Below are 25,365 nucleotides of genomic sequence, written 5' to 3'. Positions count from 1 at the left end.
AGGAGACCCTCCAACACTAGCAGGTATGTCTGGTTCAATTTCCTATGGGGTCATAGTTCCTTCCTCCTGGGTCCTGATGTGCACACTACTTTGTGTGTGCCCTCCAAGAGTGGAGTCTCTGTTTCCCCAAGTCCTGTCAAAGTCCTGCAATCAAATCCTGCTAGCCTTCAAAGTTTGATTCTCTGAGCATTCCTCTCCCATTGCCAGACCCCCAAGTTGGGACGCCTGACCTGGGGCTCAGAACCTTCACTCCAGTGCACGGACTTCTGTGGTATAATTGTTCTCCAGTTTGCGAGTCATGCACCCTGTGGTTATGGGATTTGATTTTATTGTGATTGTGCCCCTCCTACCATCTCATTGCAGCTTCTCCTTTGTCTTTGGATGTGAGGTATATTTTTTGATGAGTTTCAGTGTATCCCTGTTGATGATTGTTCAGCAGTTAGTTGTGATTCCAGTGCTCTTGCAAGAGGGAGTGAGTGCACGTCCTTTTACTCCACTATCTCAAATCCAATGCCAATACTTCTTGAACTCTTCCATAAAGCAGAAGAGTAGGAAAACTTCCTAACTTATACTATAAGACCAGTGTTCTTATGATATCAAAGCTAGATAATGACTTCAGAAAAACGAAAATTACAGAGCCATATAGACCTAAAAATATTCAACAAAATGCAAGCAAACTGAATCCAACTTCATATTAAAATGTTTATATACTGTAAAAAAATAGGATTTATCACAGAAATGCAAAGTGGTTCATCATAAGATAATCATCCAATATAATATACCACATCAATACAATGAAGGAAAAAAACCTATATAATGTCAACTGATGCTTAGGAGACATTTTATAAAATCAAACAATTTTCTTGGTGAAAATAATATAGGAATTAAATGTAACTTCCTCAATATTTTAAAGGGTGTTTAGGAATAAAGCTACAACTATCACTATAGTCAATGGTGAAAGAATATTAACTTTCACACTAAGGTAAGGAGAAAGATAAAGAGGTCTGCTTTCACTGCTGCCATTTGACATCATACTGTAAACGTATGTAGAGCAATTAGAGAGAAAGAGAAATAAAATTTACCCAAAGTAAAAAGGAAGAATAATAATATAATTATATATATATATATATATAGATGACATGATCATATAGATATAGAACATTCCAAAGAATGCCCAAGAAATTCATTAGAACTAATAAACGAATTTAAGAAAGTTGCAGGGTACAAAACAAACACACAAAAATCAGTTGTTTTTCAAAGTGAACAATTTGAAAAGAAATTAGGAAATTTATTACCCATACATCATCTTCTAAAGGAATAAAATACTTAGAAATAAATTTAACCTAGGATGTGAAAGACTTGCACATTGAAAACTATACAGCGTTGTTGAAAGAAATTAGAGAAGACCTAAATAAATGGAAAGTATCCCATGTTAATGAGGTAGGAAAACCTAATATTATCAATGAAGTCAATCATATTTAATGCAGCTACAGTTTCAATGAAATCACAATCAAAACTCCAATGTAATGTTTTTCTAGAAACAGAAAAGCTGAAACTTATATTCATATGAAATCAGGGCTCCAAATAGCCAAACAATTTTGAAAAAGAAGAGTAAATTCAGGGGACTCATGCATCTCGGTTTCAGAACTACAATAAAGCTACAGTTACCAAATGTTATGGTACTGGTATAAGGATTGACATACAGACAAATGTAATAGAACTGAGAGTTCAGAAATAAATCCATACATTTACAGCCAACTGTCTTTTTTTTTTTTTTTTTTTTTTGCAGTACGCGGGCCTCTCACTGTTGTGGCCTCTCCCGTTGCGGAGCACAGGCTCCGGACACATAAAAAAAAAAAATGATCACAATCTACAAGATCTCTGAGATAACATGAAGCATGACAACATTTGCATTATTGGGGTTCCAGAGGGAGAAGAGAAAGATAAGTAGATTGAAAATGGATATAAGGAAATTATGTCTGAAAATTTCCCAAACCTGGAGAAAGAAACAGATATCCAGGCACAGGAAGCACAGAGGGTCCTAGAAAAGATTAAACCAAACAGACCCACAACAAGATATATCGTAATTAAAATGATAAAAGTGAAAGATAAAGAAAGGATTCTAAAGGCAGCAAGAGAAAAACAATGAGTTATATACAAGAGAATTCCCATAAGGCTATCAACTGACTTTTCTGCAGAAAATTTGCAAGCCAGAACGGAGTGCCATGACATATTCGAAGTGCTGAAAGGAAAAAAACAGCAACCCAGGATACTCTACCAGGCAAGAGTACCATTTAGGATAGAAAGAGAAATAAAGAACTTCTTAGAAAAGCAAAACTGAAAGAATTAATCAATACTTAACATATCGTAAAAGAAATGTTGAATATTCTTCTCCAAATAGAAAAGAAGTAAGGATCTATAAGAAAGGGAAAATCCCATTAGGAAACACAAATATATAGAAAGAATTTAAGATCACTAAGTGTGCCAGGTGTACATTAAAAGTCAAAAAATTGTAAAAAACAACCATAACTACTATGAGATAAACAGTTAAGAGATAAACATGAATATGTAAAATATGACATCAAAACCACAAATGTGGGGGAGGGGAATAAAAATGTGTATGTCTTAGAATGTGTTTGAATTTAAATTAACAGCCAGTTTAAAACAAGTGGGTATAATTATGAGTCAACATACATGAACCCCATGGTAAAAATAAGTCAGAAGCCTATAGTAAATACACAAAAATCAGGACTTCCCTGGTGGTGCAGTGGTTAAGATTCCATGCTCCCAATGCAGGGGGCCTGGGTTCAATCCCTGGTTGGGGAGCTAGATCCCACATGCATGCCACAACTAAGGAACCCGTCTGCTGCAACTGACAGGGTGCAACCAAATAAATAAATAAATAAATAAATAAATAAATATTTTTAGGGCTTCCCTGGTGGCACAGTGGTTAAGAATCCGTCTGCCAAGGCAGGGGACACAGGTTCGAGCCCTGGTTGGGGAAGATCCCACATGCCACGGACCAACTAAGCCCATGCACCACAACTACTGAAGCCCGTGTGACTGGAGCACATGCTCCGCAACAAGAGAAGCCACCGCGATGAGAAACCCATGCAGTGCAAGGAAGAGCAGCCCCTGCTCCCTGCAACTAGAGAAAGCCTGTGTGCAACAAGGAATACCCAACGCAGCCAAAAATAAATAATAAATAAATTTATAAAAGGAATACACAAAAATCAAAAAGAGAGAAAACCAAGCACACTACTAAAGAAAATCATCATTTTATATATAGTAGTGTGTACACCTGAAACCAACACAACATTGTACATCAACTATACTCCAATAAAAATTAAGAAAAATATTTAAAAAAGAAAATTATCAAATCACAATAGTAGGAACTAAAAGAAGATAAAATGAAGAAAGCAGATCTATAAAAACAACCAGAAAATATGTAATAAAATTGCAAAAGTACACCACTATCAATAATTACTTTAAATATCAATTAACTAACTGCTCCAATCAAAAGATATAGAGTAGCTAATTGGGAAAAGAAACCAAGACATTCAGTATGCTGCCCACATGAGACAACTTGAGAGTGAGTCTGAAAGTGAAGGGATAGAAAAAGATATTTCAAAGGGAAACGACAAGAAATCAGAAGTAGCAGTACTCATATGAAACATAATAGATTTTGTAACAAAGCCTATAAAAAAAGACAAAGAAGGCTTTATATAATAATACACGGATAAATACAAGAACAGGATATTACACTAGCTAACATATATGCACTCAATAGAGGAACACCTAAATATATAAAGCAAACACTAGCAAACATAAAGCGAGAAATTGACAATAATACAATAATAGTAGGAAAATTTAACATTCCACTGACATCAGTGGACAGATCATCCAGACAGAAAATCAGTAAGGCCAAAGTGGTCTTAAAGACACAATAGGCCAGTTGGACTTGGTTGATATCTACAGGACAGTACATCCCCCTCCCCCCAAAATCAGAATACACATTCTCTTCAAGTGCACATGGAATGTTCTCCAGGATAGATCACATATTGGACCACAAAACAAGTCTCAACAAATTTAAGATAGAAATAATATAAAACATTTTTTCCTACCACAGCAGTATGAATCCAGAAATCAACCACAGGAAGAAAAATGGGAAAACAACAAACATGTGGAGACTAAATAACATGCTACTAAGAAACCACTGGGTCAATGACAAAATCAAAGAGGAAATCAGAATATACCCTGAGACAAGTGAAAATGAAGCACACTTTCCATAAACTGTGAGATGCATCAAAAGCAGTTCTAGGAGGGAAGTTTATAGCAATACAGGTCTTCCCCCCAAAACAAGAAAATTCTCAAATAAATCACCTAAATGTAATTAGAAAAAGAAAGACAAACAAAACACAAGTCACTAGAAGGAAGGAAGTAATAAAGTTCAGAAAGAAAATAAATAAATATAGATTAAAAGAATAGAAAAGATCAATGGAACCAAGAGTTGGTTTTTTGAAAATATAAACAAAATTGATAAACCTGTAGCCAGGCTCACTAAGAAGAAAAGAGAGAGGACCCAAATAAACAATATAAGAAATGAAAGAGGGGAAATAACAACTGATACCACAGAGAAACAAAAAAATCATAAAAGAATACTATGACTAGTTGTACATCTAAATATTGGACAACCTAGAAGAAATTAACACATTTCTAAAAGCATGCAGCCTGCCAATACTGAGTCAAGAAGAAACAGACAATTTGAACAGACTGATCAGTAGAAGTGAGATAGAATCTTTAATTTAAAAACTTCCTGCAAACAAAAGTCCAGGGCCAAATGGCTTCAAAGGGGAATTCTACCAAACATGTAGAGAACAGTTAATATCTATCCTTCTCTAAAGAAGGTAAATATATACAGTGGTACATATATACAGTGGAATACTACTAAGCCACAAAAAAGAATGAAATAATGCCATTTGCAGCAATTTGGATGGACCTAGAGATTATCATACTAAGTGTAGTAAGTCAGAAAGAGAAAGACAAACAGCATATGATAGCACTTATATATGGAATCTAGAATAAGATGCAAAATAACTTATCTACAAAACAGAAACAGATTCACAGATACAGAGAACAGACTTGTGGTTGCCAAGCAGGAGGAGTGGTGGGGGAGGGATAGATTGGGAGTTTGGGATTAGCAGATCCAAACTATTATATACTGAATGGACAAACAAGTTCCTACAGTATAGCACAGGGAACTATATTCAGTGTCCTGTAATAAACAAAAAAAGACAAGAATATGAAAAAGAATGAATATATATATATTCATATATATAGTCATGTATATATATGACTAATCACTTTGCTGTACAGCATAAATTAACACTACATTGTAAAACAACTATACCTCAATAAAATAAAATAAAAAACAAAAACATCTATACTTCTCAAACTATTCCAAAAAATTTCAGAGGAAGGAGCACTTCTGAACATATTCTATGAGGCCATCATCACCCTGACACCAAAACCAGACAAAGCTGTCACAAAAAAAGGAATTAGAGGCAAATATCACTGAAGAACATAGTTGCAAAAATCCTGGATAACATGTTGTTATTAGGAAACTGAATCCAGCAATATATCAGAAGGATCATACACAATAATCAAGTGTGCTTTATTGCATGGATGCAAGTATTTTTCAGTTTCTGCAAACAAATCAATGTGATACACCACATTAAGAAACTGAAGAATTAAGAAAAACAATATGGTCATCTAAATAGATGGAGAAAAAGATTTTGATAAAATTCAACATTCATTTACAGTAAAAAATCTTCAGAAGGTGGGCATAGAGGAAAGATACCTCAACATCATAATAGCCATATATGACAAGCACATAGCTAACATCATAATCACTGATGAAAAACTGAAAGCATTTCTCATAAGTTCAGGAACAAGAAAAGTGTGCTCATTCTTGCCACATTTATTCAAAATAGTATTGGAAGTCCTAACCATGCAAATACAATAAAAAGAAATGAAAGAAAACAATTTTTTTAAAAAACTGCCATTGTTTGCAGATGTCATACTATTCATAGAAAATCCGATGATGCCACCAGAAAACTACCAGAGCTCACCAATGAATTCACCAATGTTGCAGGATAGAAAATTAACATACAGAAATCTGTTGCATTTCTATACACTAACAAAAAACTATCGGAAAGAGAAATCAAACACAAAATTCAATTTCCAATCAATCAAAAAGAATAAAATACCTAGGAATAAACCTACCTAAGGAGATGAAAGACCTGTTCTTGGAAAACTACAAGACACTGATGAAAGAAATTGAAGAGGACACAAACAGATGCAAAGATATGCTGTGTTCATGGACTGGAAGAATTAATGTTAAAATGACCATACTGCCCAAGGGAATCTACAGATTCAAAGTAATCCCTATAAAAATACCAAGAACATTTTTCACAGAATTAGAGCAAATAATTTAAAATTTTGAATGGAATCAGAAAAAGCCATCAATAGCCAAAATGATCTTGAGAAAGAACGGAGCTGGAGGAATCATGATCCCTGACTTCAGAGTATACTACAAAACTACAGTAATCAAAACAATGTGGTACTGGCACAAGAACAGACATATAGATCAATGGACCAGAATAGAGAGCCAAGAAATAAAACCATACACTTATGATCAACAAAGGAAGCAAGAATATAGAATGGAGGAAAGACAGTCACTTCAATAAGTGGTGCTCAGAAAACTGGACAGCTTCATGTAAAAGAAGGAAATTAGAACATTCTCTAAAACCATATACACTTAAATAAAAAAAGAAAATGGATTAAAGATCTAAATGTACGACTAGAAACCATAAAACTTCTAGAAGTAAGTATATGTGGAACACTCTGACATAAATCAAAGCAATGTTTTTATTGGATCTGTCTCCTAAAGTAAAGGAAATAAACCCAAAAATAAACAGTTGGGACAAAATTAAACTTAACAGCTTTCACACAGTAAAGGAAATCATCAACAAAATGAAATGACAACCTGCTGAATGGGAGAAAATATTTGCAAATGATATGACTGATAAGGGGTTAATATCCAAACATGTAAATAACTCATACACACCAACATCAAAAAAACCAAACAACTAGATAAAAAAATAGGAAGATCTAAATAGACATTTCTCCAAAGAATACATACAGATGATCAATAGGCACATGAACAGATGCTCAACATCTTTAATCATTAGAGAAATGTTAATTAAAAAGACAATGCGATATCACCTCATACCTGTCAAAATGGCTATCAACAAGAATACAAATAACAAATATTGGTGAGAATGTGGACAAAAGGGAACTCTTGTACACTATTGGTGAGAATGTAAATTGATGCAACCCCTGTGGAAGACAGTATGGAAGGTTCTCAAAAAACTAAAAATAGAGCTACCATATGACCCAGCAATTCCATTCCTGGGATAATATCTAGAAAAAACTGAAAACACTAATTCAAAAAGATACATGCACCCCAATATTCATAGCAGCACTATTTATAATAGCTGAGACATGGGAGCAATTAACAGACTAATAAAGAAGATGTAGTATATATTTAAAATGGAATATTACTCAGCCATGCTAAAAATGAAATTCTTGCAGCAATGTGGATGGACCTAGAAAATATTGTGCTAGTGAAATAAGTCAGAGAGAGAAAGACAAATACTCTATAACATCACTTATATGTGGAATCTTAAAAAATAATACCAATGAATGTATGCAAAAAAAAAAAAACAGGCTTACAGATACAGAAAACAAACTAGTGGTTACAAAAGGGGACAGAAAGTGGGGAGGAAGATATTAGAGGTATGGTATTAAGAGATAGTTAAGACTATTGTGCATAGAACAGAAGAGCAACAAGGATATATTTTAAAGCACAGGGAATTTATCCATTATCTTATAATAACTTATAATGGAATATAATCTGCAAAAATACTGAATCACTGTGCTGTACACCAGAAACTAATATAATATTGTAAATCAACAGTACTTCAAAAAAATTAGAAATTTCAAATGTTGGTGAGCATGTGGAGAAATTGAAACTCTTGTCCATTGATGGTGGGAATATAAATTGGTGAAACCACTGTGGAAAGCAGTTTGACAGATCTTCAAAAATCTAAACATGTAATTGCCATCTGAACCAGCAATTCCACTCCTAGGTGTATACTCTAAACACAGGGACTTAGACAGCTGTATATCAAATACAGCAAAAAAGAATGAAGTTCTGGTACATGGTACAACATGAATGAACCTTGAAAAAATTATGCTAAATGAAATAAACCCGACACAAAAGAACAAATGTTGTAGGCATCCACTTATATGAAATATATCTAGAATAGGCAAATTAAGGGAGACAGAAAGTAGATTAGTGATATCAGAAGAATAAGAGGGCAGGAATGAATGGGAAATTACTGCTTGATGGTGATAGAATTTCTCTTTGTGTTGACGTAAATGTCTCAGAAAAAAGACAATGATGGTAGCACAACATGACGAATGTAATTAATCACAGGTTTGTACATCTAAAAAAGATTAAAATGACAAGTATTGTATCTATCATATGACATTAAAAACATTCAAACATATCTCCAAATATCATTGTGAATTATGTGTCTAATTCTGTCAATATTGTTTCATGTATTTCAAACTTTTTTTAAGTTAAGGTACATTTGACATTTCCAGCATTATCTTTTCTGGAAATGTATTTTGTTTTGAAATTTATTTTATTTGATATTAATATAAAGACTCCCACATTATTATTACTATTTTAATTCTATATCTTTTTCTGTCAATTTACATTTTTTTACCTCTTTATTGGAGTATAATTGCTTTACAATGTTGTGTTAGTTTCTGCTGTATAAAAGGTTGAATCAGCTATATGTATACATATAACCCCATATCCCCTCCCTCCCACCCTCCCTATCCCACCCCTCTAGGTCCTCACAAAGCATCGAGCTGATCTCCCCGTGCTATGCAGCAGCTTCCCACTAGCCATCCATTTTACATTTGGTAGTGTATATATGTCAATGCTACTCTCTCGCTTCGTCCCAGCTTTCCCTTCACCCGTCTGTGTACTCAAGTCCTTTCTCTACGTTTGCATCTTTATTCCTGCCCTGCCACTAGGTTCATCAGTACCGTTTTTTGTTTTTTTAGTTTCCATATAAGTGTGTTAGCGTATGGTATTTTTTTTTCTCATTCTGACTTACTTCACTCTGTATGACAGACTCTAGGTCCATCTTTCAACTGACAATATTTTAAGTACTACAGTGGGCAGTATAAAAGTACATCACTTTTTTTTATCACTACAAGAAACCATATGCCAATAAAATGAAAAACCTGGAAGAAATAGAAAAATTCTTAGAAAAGCACAACCTTCAGAGACTGAACCAGGAAGAAATAGAAAATATAAACAGACCAATGACGAGCACTGAAATTGAAACTGTAATTTAAAATCTTCCAACAAATAAAAGCCCATGACAAGATGGGTTCACAGGTGAATTCTATCAAACATTTAGAGAAGAGCTAACACGTATCCCTCTCAAAATCTTCCAAAATATAGCAAAGAGGGGAACACTCCCAAACTTATTCAATGAGGTCACAATCACCCTGATACCAAAACCAGACAAAGATGTCACAAAGAAAGACCACTACAGGCCAATATCACTGATGAACAAACATGCAAAAATCCTCAACAAAATATTAGCAAGCAGAATCCAACAGCACATTAAAAGGACCATACACCATGATCAAGTGGGGTTTACCCCAGGATGTAAGGATTCTTCAATATATGCAAATCAATCAATGTGATACACCATATTAACAAATTGAAAGAGAAAAACCATATGATCATCTCAATAGATGCAGAAAAAGCTTTTGACAAAATTCAACACTGATTTATGATTTAAAAAAACCTCCAGAAAGTAAGCAGGGAGGGAACTTATCTCAACATAATAAAGGTCATATATGAAAAACCCACAGCCAACATCATTCTCAATGGTGAAAAACTGAAACCATTTCCCCTAAAATCAGGAACAAGACAAGGATGCTCACTCTCACCACTATTATTCAACATAGTTTTGGCAGTTTTAGCCACAGCAATCAGAGACGACAAAGAAATAAAAGGAATCCAAATCGGAAAAGAAGAAGCAAACTCACTGTTTGCAGATGACCTGATACTATACATAGAAAATCCTAAAGATGCTACCAGAAAACTACCAGAGCTAATCAATGAATTTGGTAAAGTAGCAGGATACAAAATTAATGCACAGAAATCTCTTGCATTCCTATACACTAATGATGAAAAGTCTGAAAGAGAAATTAAGGAAAAACTACTATTTACCATTGCAACAAAAAGAATAAAATACCTAGGAATAAACCTACCTACGGAGACAATAGACCTGTATGCAGAAAACTATAAGACACTGATGAAAGAAATTAAAGATGATACAAACAGATGGAGAGATATATCACTTTCTTGGATTGGAAGAATCAACATTGTGAAAATGACTATACTACGCAAAGCAATCTACAGATTCAATGCAATCCCTATCAAACTACCAATGGTATTTTTCACTGAACTAGAACAAAAAATTTCACAATTTGTATGGAAACACAAAAGACCCCAAATCACCAAAGCAATCTTGAGAAGAAAAACGGAGCTGGAGGAATCATGCTGCCTGGCTTCAAACTATACTACAAAGCTACACTAAACAGGACCGTATGGTACTGGCACAAAAACAGAAATATAGATAAATGAAATAGGATAGAAAGCCCAGAGATAAACCCATGCACATATGGCCACCTTATATTTGATAAAGGAGGCAAGAATATACAATGCAGAAAAGACAGCGTCTTCAATAAGAAGTGCTGGGAAAACTGTACAGCTACATGTAAAAGAATGAAATTTTTTTTTTTTTTTTTTTTTTGCGGTACGCGGGCCTCTCACTGTTGTGGTCTCTCCCATTGTGGAGCACAGGCTCCGGACGCGCAGGCTCAGTGGCCATGGCTCACGGGCCCAGCCGTTCCGCGGGACGTGGGATCTTCCCGGACCGGGGCACGAACCCGTGTCCCCTGCATCGGCAGGCGGACTCTCAACCAGTGCGCCACCAGGGAAGCCTAGTACATCTGTTTTTTAACTCACTCTGGTAATCTCTATCATTCGATGGAGTGTTTAGGTCATTAGCAATTAGTTTGATGTGATTGTTTTGGAATTTTCTTTCCATCTACCATTTCATTTTTTGTTTTCTAAATTATTTTCTTGATGATGATAGTGATTATGAACATGATTATTTGGTGTTGTGTTTGTTCTTATGTATCCCATTTTCTGTTTGGGGGGAAATTATTTGATTCTATTTTAAAATATTGCAGAGGAATTCCTAATACCAAACACTGTCTGTCTGTTTTTATTTCAGACAATGGGCTTATATTTACATTACCACATCTCGTTTAGTCCACGATGTCTCTACTAAGACCCTCTTCTCTTGATGCCCAATGAAAGACAAAATTCACTTTTCCTTATTTGTCTTTCACATTCTTTTTCCCTTCATTCTCCATTTTACATAATTCTTTCCTGTGAGAGGTTGATACAATAGTCACTGTCTGGGTTATGGCGCTCCTATATTCTATTCTAGGAAAGCACATTACTTGAGGTTTATAAATACAGATTCAACAAAGAGTGACTCTTACATAAATCTTCAACAACTTTGATGCATTGCTTCACTGATCATTTGTATCAGTTGCATCTTCACCTGTCTGGTGCTAGAGACCAAAGTACACTTTTAGCTCACTATACAGACTCTCCACTATGGTAAATACATATGTTAGTACAATGAATGCTCATGGTGTATTCCAATTTCCAACACTGTAGTTTCTTTCGTATGGTATCACTTCCTGTCAGAGTCCTCCTGGGGATTGGATGATGAAGTTTTAGTATAGTAATGTTAGTCTGTAAACCAGAGTGTTAATATGAAGCGATTTCCATTGTTGATTTAGCTCTTGTTTACTCAAGGTTTCAGGTACAAAGAATCACTTGCTAAAACATTGTCTAAATTTCAATGTATGCTTTGTTTTCTTAATTTTTTTTTTACCACAAATTATCATTGCTCCCATAATCTAACCTGCCTCTCTGTTTCTTAGGTTTGGAAGAAAGTTGATTCTCAGGTGGTGTTCGCTCCAGCTCGCCGTCTCTGGGACCTGTGCAGCCTTTGCTCCCACCTTCCTCATTTACTGCTCACTACGCTTCTGGTCAGGTTGTTCTGCTGTGGTCATCATAACAAATAACTGGATGCTCAGTAAGTCAACAGTTTTGATTTTCTTGATTTTGCAAGCCTTGAATTTAACCTTGAAATTTCACCCTTATGTGACATTAATATCCCATTTGGGTTTTCTTTCAGTTGTAGAGTGGACAAGGTCCCAGTCAAAAGCCATGGTAATAACACTGATAACCTGTGCCATTAGTATTGGACAGATAATGCTGGGAGGACTGGCTTTTGTCTTTCGAGACTGGCATACCCTGCAGCTGGTGGTGTCTATACCATTCTTTGTCTTCTTTTTCTCCTCAAGGTATGAGCCTCTCTCTCACTCCACTTAAGGGAACCTAGGATGAAAATGCATATTGAATTGGGATATACTGATTTTCTTATTCCCTGGACCATTTCCTGTTGTTTTGACCTAAACCAGCATTTCTCATTTGTTCACTCTGATCAATTTGAGATTTGAGAAGTAGAATAGGGAGTAACAGTGATCTTCCTTCCAGGGAGCTCGAGGTATTTTCTGCCATTTTGCTTCCTAAGTCTTACCCAGTCTTGTGGTCATTGAGTTATTCCAATATTATTTTTCTTATAGACTTGAAGATATACCTTCAATTTTTTGGCTTTGGAATGAATAAGGTACAATAAAGTTTTCCATGATCTTCTATGTTGCAGATGAAATTGGATAAAGGAAGAGGCAGAAAATTTATTCATAGAGCAATTTAACAAAATAGCAACAGAATTTCTCCAGAAGTGAAAATGACATGCAGATTGGACGACTTACATTACATGTTCAACACTCCCTCTTCCCTTAAATAATTTTAACAAATATTTATTTATGGATAATTCCATCCCTACACTTAAAACCACTCTAGGGAGAATTAGCTTTAGTAGATCGCAGAAAGATGACTACAGGATTACTATAGTGAGATGAGTACAGAGAGAAAGAAGAGTGTAATCCATGTCAGACTCATCTGCTAAGTCATTCTTTTCTCATAACAAGGAAGATGTGCTTATTGTTTCCATTTAGTTATAAGAAAACTAAAGCAGATGTAAATAAGTGACTCATTTATGTAGTTAGTTACCGACACTTCTGGTAGTGGCAGGAGTATTCACAATATTTGTTGGCCTAAAAGTTTACATAATTTGGGGACTTCTTTTGTCAAAATAATATACATTATATACACTATATATAATAATATATATATAATATACATTATATACACTATATATAATAATATATATAATATACATTATATACACTATATATAATAATATATATATAATATACATTATATATACTATATATAGAATATATACTACGGCACAAATTTGCCAGATCTCATGCTAAGCTTTGGAAGGGAATTATGCAAGTGAGGGACTCTCAAACTTAAGCTTCATAAGCCTCTTGGAAAATCTCCTGGTGAATAAGCAGAGAGGCAATTTGAAAACAAAGTCTGTGATCCTATGCATGTAGTACATTTTTTGCCTTCCATCTAATAGCCACCACTTCAATTGGTGGTGGATATTGGATGGAAGGCAAAAAGCAGATGTTGTAATTAACCGCAGGACGAATAAGCGAGAGATAGCTGCCTGCACTAGTGTGCCCGTCTCTCATCAGGTGGCTGGTGGAATCTGCTCGGTGGCTGATTATCACCAATAAACCAGATGAGGGCTTAAAGGAACTTAAAAAAGTTGCTCACAGAAATGGAATAAAGAATGCTGAAGCAGCCCTGAACATGGAGGTGAGCAGGAAGGGGAAGGTGGTCATTGGGTTGGAGAGAAGATACAAATTGACACGTGCCTTCTCCTTATTAGAGACAAACTGCTTTTCTAACAAGGGCAGCTAGTCGAGAATGCAAATTCCCTGGTCTTTCATGGCCATCTCATAGAAAAGAAGCTGTGAGCACTGTACAGAGCTTCTTCCTATAGCTCAATTCCTGATCTGACTCTAAACCCTATGTACTCTCCTGGGTGCCCTACCCACCTCTGTGGCCTCATTTTCAAAATATCATTGTTGCCATTTAATTTCCTGGAGTCTCCCTTAACTCCCTGCATCCTTCTTCATACCATGTTCACTCCTGTGATTGCATGTGTAATATGTTACGTTATAAAGAAAGGGAACACATCTCTCCTCTCCTATCGGGTGCCAGTGCTCATCACAGTACCTGGCACTGTGTTGGCAAATGACACGTTTGTCGTTCTTGAAGGGTTTGAGAGCGACCATGCAGGAGGAGCTGGAGGCCGCACAGACCAAAACCACTGTATTTGACTTGTTCCGCACACCCAACCTGCGTAAGAGGATCTGTCTCCTGCTCTTTGTGAGGTGGGCGCCACGCAGTGCATGACAACATTCAAAGAGTGGGGACATGAATCTATGTATTTCATAGGTTTTAACAGTGCTGTGAGAGGGAGGCGCTGATTTGGAGAAAAAATGAGGAAATCACACCAAATAACACTCACACGGAACTGCTTATATGATGAAATTTAGTTAGGTCATTTCACACTATCAGTCTTTTCTCTGGAGATGGATGTTGAGAACTTCCATCACAGTACAGATTTGGGCACTTAATTTTCTGCATTTTTCTTTCAATTTTAATTGAAGCAAACGTTGCAAACAGAAACATGAAGAGGTCAGAAATATCTACAAATCAATGAATATGTCAGTATGTAAAAAGGTAGCCAACATACAGATCAAGATAGAAAATCCTAATTCCCCAAGACTTCCCCTCAACTCTCTGGTTCAGCAATATTCACCTCCACACCTTTGCCCAACACTGTTCTCTGCTCACCGCCCTCTCCTGTGCCAAATAAAACTTAACAGTGGTTCTGATCTCCTTCACTGCAGATGAGTGTTGCCTGACCTTGACCTTCACATAATATAAATGATAGAAGGGTTCTGTGACAGGTCATCTCATGCTCATTCATGAAGATTCATCCATTCTGTTGCACGTGACAGTAGGTTGTTCTCCTCCCCAGTGCTTTAGTCTCCATTGGATGAATACACTACAATTTCTTTATGTACTTCAATATCAATGGACTTTTATTTGTTTCCAATTTGGATACAGTTTTTTGTGTGTTAGCACAAGGGCTTCTGTTAAAGTCTTGCTCATTATCTCTTGAGGGGACATAAGTATTTACTTTGGTATCGTCAGGAGGAGAAATTTTAAATTCTGAATTTTTGAAGATTCACACACATGGACAAAAAGCACACAGGACGATAAACACCCACTGCCAAGCTTAAGAAAGTGACTATTGAATAGTATAATTTATCTTTCCCGGACATATCCTAGTAGACTGCTTATTCTTTTAATTCCATTGTGCTTTTTGACCTTTTCACATCCACTAGGACACAGACTTACGTTTCTGAATTCTAGATAATCAGAGTGGAAGGAAAAAGTACCTACAATGATAGGAAAAGACCTGTTTGCAATTGCTGTGTTCTGTGATGTTTTCTTCTATTTTCTTTTTAAACATCTTTATTGGCGTACAATTGCTTTACAATGGTGTGTTAGTTTCTGCTTTATAACAAAGTGAATCAGTTGTACATATACATATGTCCCCATATCTCTTCCCTCTTGCATCTCACTCCCTCCAACCCTCCCTATCCCACCCCTCTAGGTGGTCACAGAACACCGAGCTGATCTCCCTGTGCTATGCGGCTGCTTCCCACTAGCTATCTATTTTACGTTTGGTAGTGTATATATGTCCATGCCACTCTTTCACTTTTTCCCAGCTTACCCTTCCCCCTCCCCGTATCCTCAAGTCCACTCTCTAGTAGGTCTGCATCTTTATTCCCGTCTTGCCCCTAGGTTCTTCTGACCTTTTTTTTTCTTTTTTTTACATTCCATATATATGTGTTAGCATACGGTATTTGTTTCTCTCTTTCTGACTTACTTCACTCTGTATGACAGTCTCTAGATCCATCCACCTCACTACAAATAACTCAGTTTTGTTCCTTTTTATGGCTGAGTAATATTCCATTGTGTATATGTGCCACATCTTTATCCATTCATCTGTTGATGGACACTTAGGTTGCTTCCATGTCCTGGCTATTGTAAATAGACCTGCAGTGAACGTTTTGGTACATGACTACTTTTTTTTTTTTTTTTTTTGCGGTACGCAGGCCTCTCACTGTTGTGGCCTCTCCCGTTGCGGAGCACAGGCTCCAGACGCGCAGGCTCAGCGGCCATGGCTCACGGGCCCAGCCGCTCCGCGGCATGTGGGATCTTCGCGGACCGGGGCACGAACCTGTGTCCCCTGCATCGGCAGGCGGACTCTCAACCACTGCGCCACCAGGGAATCCCCGACTATTTTTTAATTATGGTTTTCTCAGGGTATATGCCCAGTAGTGGGATTGCTGGGTCGTATGGTAGTTCTATTTGTAGTTTTCTAAGGAACGTCCATACTGTTCTCCATAGTGGCTGTATCAGTATACATTCCCACCAACAGTGCAAGAGGGTTCCCTTTTCTCCACATCCTCTCCAGCATTTATTGTTTGTAGATTTTTTGATGATGGCCATTCTGACCAGTGTGAGGTGATATCTCATTGTAGTTTTGATTTGCATTTCTCTAATGATTAATGATGTTGAGCATTCTTTCATGTGTTTGTTGGCAGTCTGTATATCTTCTTTGGAGAAATGTCTATTTAGTGTGATGGTTTCTTCTATGGCAATACCTAAATCTGTCTCTCTCTGGGTGAAATAGATCTTTTATGTGGACTCCTTTCCCTTAGATGCTCTTTGGGTAAAAGGTAGATCCTCAGTGGGAATCTTTGATTCCATTTCTGATGGTACAGTTGGTACATGTTTGCTTTCCTGAATTCTTACATTTTCTTTTAGCCCCAAGAACTCTGTTATGAACTTTAAATTTCCCAGAACTGTGTTTGAAACCAGGACACTATGCTCCCAGTCAAGGGGACACAGGTAGTTTCTTTGCAGTTCCAGTCACTAGTTGAGGAAAGGGAAATGCTTTACAGTATTGGGGTTGGCGGAATAGAGGGAGGACTCACAGCATACAGACAACTCTCAAAAAGAAATGATTTCCCTAAATTTTAAGTTTTAATGCTTATATATTCAAATTCTCTATACTATCCAGTTTGGTGATTGAGTCAGGTTATGTTTTCCCGTCACTGCTAACTCTATGCTTAGGGACTCAAAAAAAGAAGGACAAAAGGAATATCGTTTTCCTTGTTATTTTAATGGTAACGTTATCACCCTAAAAGGAAGTGTTATACAAATCAGACTACACCTTAATTGTCAAACATTGGTCATTGGCTACCTGTGTCAATATAATAATCGACTGCAACATGTTGGCTCTAAATCTTACAGCTTGTGTCTTTCCTCTTTTGTTCACTGCAGATTTGCAAGCACAATACCCGTTTTTGGCATCTTTATCAACCTACAGCACTTTGGGAGCAATATTTTCCTGTTCCAGGTAATCTTTGGCGTTCTCACTGCCTTAGCCCGATGTCTTGCACTTCTAGTATTGAATTATATGGGCCGTCGACCAACTCAGATGCTTTTCATGTTCCTGGTGGGACTTTCCATTTTGACCAACACGTTTGTGCCCCAAGGTGAGAGAAGACTGGACTTTGGGGAAAAAAGTGTCTTTTTCCCACCCTTCAGGGATTGTATTGGTCACACTTGTCTGAAGTCAGGTTTAAAAAGAGGTACCAGGGACTTCCCTGGTGGCGCAGTGGTTGAGAGTCCGCCTGCCGCTGCAGGGGACACGGGTTCGTGCCCCGGTCCGGGAAGATCCCACATGTTGCGGAGCGGCTAGGCCCATGAGCCGTGGCCGCTGAGCCTGCGCGTCCGGAGCCCGTGCTCTGTAGCGGGAGAGGCCACAACAGTGAGAGGACCGCGTACCGCAAAAAAAAAAAAAAGGGGTACCAGTTATGTGCTAAGTATTCCCCCCAAACCAATCTGATGGTTTATGAGAAATTCTGCTAAAAATTTTTTGGGAAAAAAACTAAAGATCAGCGAGGGGCAAATCAGGCATATGTTCATCTCATCACATTGTGAAGTGTCTTAAACTGGTACAATTTATCCCAGATTATTTCTCTAAGACAGCAATTGTTTACCTGCCTTTTGTCCATTCACACTTCAAATAACAAGTATGGAGGAGTGAGGCCTTGCAGTGATCCCCCAGGTGAGGACACAGCATGGTCACTCCCTCTGTTTGGGTTCTTCATTACCAGCTTTGATGACTTGTCACTTCCCCGTCTCTACATACCCACATATGAATGTGGTGTTAAGTCACCATGACTGCAGCTCTTGCTCATGAGAGTCTCCCAGGAAATGAAAAAAATCCCCCTTTTTCAAGGAATGAAGGAGTGAACAGTAGGAATAGAATTTAAGCAGATTAAAATCCTTGTCCGGGGCTTCCCTGGTGGCGCAGTGGTTGAGAATCTGCCTGCCAATGCAGGGGACACGGGTTCGAGCCCTGGTCTGGGAAATCCCACATGCCGCGGAGCAACTAGGCCCGTGAGCCACAACTACTGAGCCTGCGCGTCTGGAGCCTGTGCTCCGCAACAAGAGAGGCTGCGATAGTGAGAGGCCCGCGCACCGCGATGAAGAGTGGCCCCCGCTTGCCGCAACTAGAGAAAGCCCTCGCACAGAAACGAAGACCCAACACAGCCAAAAATAAATAAATTAATTAAAATAGGTATTAAAAAAAAATCCTTGTCCATTCCCTGTTAGATTACTTTACAAGTTAATAGAAAAATGATATGTAATGATTAGTAGAACCTTAGTGAGCGCTATGCTTCACCATCTCCCAATGCAAGAATATGCTTCACAGCATTACAGATGGGTGGACTCTGCTCTTTAGAATATCCTTAATGATGCAGGCTTACTCCCTTGCACGAGAGTTCTTTCCAATATGATAAAGCTATAATTAGATTTCTTTTTATACTGTGCAGAAAACTGGTTCTCTGAAATTTTTTTTAGTGGTCCCAAATTCTTTTTTTCCAAATAGAAGTTTCCGTTCCTGGTTCCTCATGTCTAACATTGATGTAGGTCCAGCTTCTCTTCAGCCTGTCCCCTGACAGAAAAGCCCTGTCCCTCTATTACTCTCTTGGGCCATACTCACCCCATGGCAATGCTGTATCTACACGAGGTTGACTGACTCACTGAGGTTTGTCTGGGACTTTCCAGGTTTTATTAATGAAAATCTCACATTGCTAAAACCTCCTAATTCCCAGGAAAACCAGGATGACTGGTCACTTTAAATTCTGCACTTTAATTGTAAAGTCCTCAAGGTCAAAGCTGAGGCTTAGACACAGTAATTGTCCACGTGACAGTCCTACCTTCTATAATAAGCATAGAGCAAGTACTGGACAGAATAACTAAAAGCAAATTTCTGCCACACTCACCTTTTCTTCTTCTTCTCTGGCAAATCTCAGATATACAGAGAGATTTGCTACAATTAACCGAGACAATTTTATGTACATTTTACAACCTATGTTGATAACTTTATCTTTCTCAGTTGATAAGAGTCCATGATCCTGCTACTGTGATATTTTCTACAATCTATTTCAAACATACAAATAACCTGTAGAGTTGTTTGTCCTGAATAAAGTTGGTGGTGGCTGATTCCTTTAACACAGCGTTCTTAACCTCACTGGTCTTCCTCTCTCTAGAAATGCAGACCCTGTGTGTGACTTTGGCAAGTGTGGGAATCAGCTGTGGTGCCGCTTCTATCACCAGTTATTCTGTCCACTGTAATGAACTCATCCCCACTCTCCTCAGGTATAAGGATTTTTTATATCCTTCCAAAGCCTGAGTAAAGATTGATATATAGTATCCAGTAGTTTAATATAATTTGTGGTTTAGGAAAGGGACCAGGAAAATGTTCTAATTCCACTAATAATAAGGTAGTAGTTGCCCATTTGTAAGTTCCAGTTATGAGTGTAAAACAGAAATATAAAGCACCAAACATATTAGAAAATAAAAACAAACAAAAAAAGTGGATTTAACCTTAATTACTGTGTCCTTGAGGTTGGCTTTGGATACGGATTTTCTAAAAAGTGACTTTTTATTGTTTATCATCTAATAACTGTAAACTGTACTACTAGAATAGAAAATGAAAAATCAAAAACCAAGAGCTTTGAATATCCCTCCAGGGCCAAAAAATAGGACTTTCCCAGCTAATTGATGCTTATTGTGGAATAACATAATAAGAAATGTTAATTATAAAGCAATTATTTGTAATAGTAACAATACACTAAAAAACAATTATCACCACAGTTTATCAGAAAAGCTGACTTGGTGCCGTGTACTGTGCTAAGCAGCACTTCAGTACATCTGTTTTTATTAAAATGATGAAAACGCGTCTTAACGCATTTTGACCCTGTCCAAGACAGCTAGAAAATCACAGAGCAAATCACAAAAACCAGTGTTTCGTAAAGCCCACATATGTAATAATTGTGTTTTAGTGTGTTCCATAATCACATCAAAATAATAGATCATAAGTTACATGTGTGGATTTTTACTGGATTCTTATGTATTCTTGTTTATCTTTCAGGGCAAAAGCTTTGGGATTAGATGTAATGGCTAGTAGGTGTGGGTCAGCACTGGCTCCCCTCTTGATGACCCTGGTGGTGTATCTACCCACTCTGCCCTGGATCATCTATGGAGTATGTCCCATTATTGCAAGTCTTGTTGTCCCTTTCCAACCTGAAACCAGAAATCTGCCTCTGCTTGACACCATCCAGGATGTGGAAAATAAGTGAGTAATGCTTCTAGCCATCCCCTGGGAGAGACTGTGTGCTTTGGATCTGTGAGTGAGAAAGACAAAACACAGAGTGGGTCCCTCAGATCACTGGTAAGGCTGAGCCTGCCTGGGATACTTCCATCTTGGGCCATGGCCTTCACAAGTGGCAAGGTCATTTCTAACCATTGTGAGTTCCAGTCTAGACTGCAGAGATTCCTCTCTGCCCTGTTCTCATTGGTAGTTTTAGTGCTGAAGAGACAGCAATTAGCTCTACTGTGAGGGCATATCCTACCTGCCCTCATGATAGTATTTCATGATCCTCAGATCCATAAGAGCAGGGGATATAAAGGGAAAAGAAATGGGATGACCAGTGAAGGAACAATGTTAGGAAGATCATGTTGAGCTAAAGACTCTTTGATGATGGCCATTCTGAAAATCTACGAACAATAAATGCTGGAGAAGGTGTGGAGAAAAGGGAACCCTCTTGCACTGTTGGTGGGAATGTAAATTGATACAGCCACTATGGAGAACAGTATGGAGGTTCCTTAAAAAACTAAAAATAGAACTACCATACGACCCAGCAATCCCACTACTGGGCATATACCCTGAGAAAACCACAATTCAAAAAGAGTCATGTAGCACAGTGTTCATTGCACCACTATTTACAATAGCCAGGACATGGAAGCAAACTAAGTGTCCATTAACAGATGAATGGATAAAGAAGATGTGGCACATATATACAATGGAATATTACTCAGCTAAAAAAAGAAATGAAATTGAGTTATTTGTAGTGAGGTGGATGGACCTAGAGTCTGTCACACAGAGTGAAGTAAGTCAGAAAGAGGAAAACAAATACCGTATGCTAACACATGTATATGGAATCTAAAAAAAAAAAAAGGTTCTGAAGAACCTAGGGGCAGGACAGGAACAAAGATGCAGATGTAGAGAATGGACTTGAGGACACGGGAAGGGGGAAGGGTAAGCTGGGACGAAGTGAGTGAGTGGCATGGACATGTATACACTACCAAATATTAAATAGATAGCTAGTGGGAAGTAGCCACACAGCACAGGGAGATCAGCTCGGTGCTTTGTGACCACCTAGAGAGATGGGATAGGGAGGGTGAGAGGGAGACACAAGAGGGAGGAGATATGGGGATATACGTGTATATATAGCTGATTCACTTTGTCCTACAGCAGACACTAACACACCATTGTAAAGCAATTATACTCCATTAAAGATGTTAAAAAAATTTTTTAAAGAAAAAATATAAAGACTCTCTTTGATAAGATAATAAAGAAATAAATCTTGTGTAGGCACTTGTAAGATTCAGGCAAATTTTGTCACTACAAGTAACGGAAAGTATCAAGGATGGGGGAAAAAAGAAACTAGTAAAAGTCTTTTAATATGAGAAATATGCTACCTTCGTAACCTAGGGCCTCAATAATAAAGTTCCACAAACTGAGTGAATTAAACAACAGAAATGTATTGTCTCACGGTTCTGGAGCCTGGAAGTCTGAGCTGAAGTTGTTGGCAGGGCCATGCTCCCTCTGAAGGCTCTAGAGAAGGGTCTGTTCCAGGTCTCTCCTGGTTTCTGGTAGTTCCTTGGCTTGTGGCAGCTTAACTCCAATCTCCACATGGCATCTCCCTGGCATGTCTCTACGTCCAAATATCCCCTTTGTATAATGACACCAGTCAAATTGGTTTAGGGGCCCAACCTACTCCAGTATGACTTCATCTTAATTAATTATATCTGCAAGAACCATGTTTCTAAATATGGCAATCTCATATTCTGAGATACTGAGAGTTAAGGCTTCAGCATATGAATTTTTGAAGGGACACATTTCACTGCATAACAAATGGGGCTAAGATTTTCAACTCACCCCTTGACTTTCCAAAGGTGTCTTTGGTCAGAGGTCTAAAAAGACCAAGTGAGAGTAGCACTTTCTAACTGCTTTCTTGGGTCTGCACAGTCAGCAGAGCCTTTTGCAGGACGAGTGTCAATCTCTCATGGATTTTATTGGATTATAAAAAGCTGGTGGTTAAGGATCAGTTTGTACTTGTGCATGGATGGCATCCAAACTTACTTTTATTATTTTCTATTTTTTAATGTGTGTTTTTATTTGCTAACTCATTGGTTGATTTGGTTTTTTCTGTTTTGTTTTTCCAGCAAAAAATTCTCAAGAGAAGCACATGAAAAAGATTTCTACATTAAAGTGACAAAATTTTAAGTGGATTTCATGAGATGACTGGTGAGGAAAATAAAGAAATGAAGAAAAAAATGGGAGTTTTCCTTTATCTTTACATACTAGCAAGAAAGTATACTGGAACATGAATCTCATTTACAATCATGGCATTAATTTGCAATTAAACATATGATTTCTTGGAACATGTAATTCCATGATCAGAAAAATGGTGCCCACGTAGAATGTTAGGAAACATGTTTTCCTCTTGTATTCCTGAAGGAGTTGGTGTAAAATGGGTAATATGTCTTCCTTAAATATTTGGTAAAATTTCCACAGTAGTTTTCTTTGTGGGAGAATGTTTAACTATAAATTTATTTCATGTAATAGATATAGGACTATTTAGTTTATCTTTTTCTTCATTAATAGTTTCTCTCCTTATCATGGATTTTATTTTCCTATAACTTTACTTACCTGATTTTTGATGGATGCCAAGCACTGTGTCTTAACTTCTTGGATGCTAGATACTTTTTATTCCTAAAAATATTATTGAGTTGTTTGGGATATGCCTAAGCGACTTGAAAACACTGATCTTTTTGGGTCTGGGGGAAATCCTGTGGAGTGTCTACCAGGCAGCTGTTTGGACTCATCCACAGGCTATCAATACTGGTAAGGGGCTGAAGAACCATGGGCAAAAGGATTGTCTGGAGTTATCTCCTGGCTTGCTCACCAAATATGGAACCAAACCAGGTTTGTTTGCCCGTCGAACAACAAGCCAAACACTGAGTCACTGACGTTTGCAACAGGGAAAGTGTTATTTGTGAGGTAGCCAAGTGAGAACACAGGAGAATAAATCTCAGATATGCATCTCCAAAGGCCAGAGGCTTGAGATATTTATGATATAAAGAAGCAGAGTGGTCTCAAGCATTTGGAAAGGTGATTGGAGATTGGGGAAAGATGAAGTAACTCATTTCTGTGCAGGCCCAGCTTTAGGGTCAGTGGGCTCAACTAGTCTTAGCCAGGTGTATTGGGCAGGAGCTGACTCCAAATTTTTGGAAAACAACTTAAGCCCCCATTACCCTAGTGACTCATACATCAGAAGTATTATCTATAGGGGTGGTTAGAAGTCTGATGATAAACTATGTAGGGTTCATGAAATTTGGAGGGTTTGCAGTTAGAGAAAGGGGAAAAAATACAAATGAAGTAGGCTTAATCAGTAAAGGCAGGTTACAAGCAGAGGGTTTTCTAAGAAACTGTTCCCTTATCTGCTGCTATGTTAGACACATTCAATGATTTCTGTTAAACACCAGCTTCCGTTAATCCTATGGAGCATGGTTTCATAATTTCTCCCTCTTCATCATCTTTCTCTCTCTTGCTACCAAACTTTATGTGTTTCTCTGCTTCCTGTTAATTTCCCTTTTGTCCTATTCTTTATTTTTTCTTTTAAAAAATTTTAATTACAGAACTTAATTATCTACAGAAAACAGTTTTAAAAAGACACATATATACACCATATATACCAAAATTAAACATATACGACTAGTTTGCTGTGGTACAGAGCTTCCCTTAAAAAAGGAGGAGGGTTCTGATCCTGAAGAAGATAGAGTAAGCATACTGAATCTGTTCTCTTTTGACTAAATGCACCATGAAAGAACTCATGGGGCAACTATTCTAGACTGTGAAAGTATATATAGTAATATATTAACATGTCTTAAAAATAATAGCACAAAGTGGATGGGGGAGGAAATAGAGCTCTATAGGAGTAAAGTTTCTATATATTATGGAATTCAGTGAGTATAAATATGAAGTAGGTTCTGATAACTTATGCTGTGTATTATAACCTCTAGAGCAACTACTGAGAAACCACTGAGAAAAAAAAGAGTTTAAAATACTTAAATAAATTAAATGATACACTAGAAAATATTTACTTTAAAGGTGGTATCAAAAGAGGACTAGAGGAATAAAATAGTCATGAGACAGAAAGAAAAATAAAATCAAAATAATTGATGTGATTCCAACTGCATCAATAATAATATTTACAATCTAATTAAAAGCAGAGACTGGCTGGATGAGAAACAAAAATATCCAACTCTATGTTGTCTACAGGAAATAGACTTTAGACCTGATACCAATAGATTGAAAGTAAAAGGAGAGAAAAAGAAATACCATT

General features: G+C 37.3%; 1 protein-coding gene across 1 annotated transcript in view; it reads left to right on the top strand.

The window, feature by feature from the left end:
- The window catches only part of LOC137231212 (solute carrier family 22 member 10-like), a 38,788-nt gene extending 15,545 nt beyond the window's left edge, over nucleotides 1-23,243 (top strand). The window contains exons 3-10 of the mRNA XM_067751723.1: nucleotides 12,187-12,341; nucleotides 12,444-12,612; nucleotides 13,921-14,044; nucleotides 14,510-14,625; nucleotides 17,660-17,874; nucleotides 19,942-20,050; nucleotides 20,826-21,029; nucleotides 23,183-23,243. Of these exons, the coding sequence (XP_067607824.1) occupies nucleotides 12,187-12,341; nucleotides 12,444-12,612; nucleotides 13,921-14,044; nucleotides 14,510-14,625; nucleotides 17,660-17,874; nucleotides 19,942-20,050; nucleotides 20,826-21,029; nucleotides 23,183-23,243 (1,153 nt within the window). The remainder of the gene's footprint in view (nucleotides 1-12,186; nucleotides 12,342-12,443; nucleotides 12,613-13,920; nucleotides 14,045-14,509; nucleotides 14,626-17,659; nucleotides 17,875-19,941; nucleotides 20,051-20,825; nucleotides 21,030-23,182) is intronic.
- The last annotated feature ends 2,122 nt before the right edge of the window (nucleotides 23,244-25,365 follow it).

Source organism: Pseudorca crassidens, chromosome 9 (genome assembly GCF_039906515.1).
Source record: "Pseudorca crassidens isolate mPseCra1 chromosome 9, mPseCra1.hap1, whole genome shotgun sequence".
Lineage (NCBI taxonomy): Eukaryota > Metazoa > Chordata > Mammalia > Artiodactyla > Delphinidae > Pseudorca > Pseudorca crassidens.
This window is presented reverse-complemented; position numbering and strand designations above follow the sequence as displayed.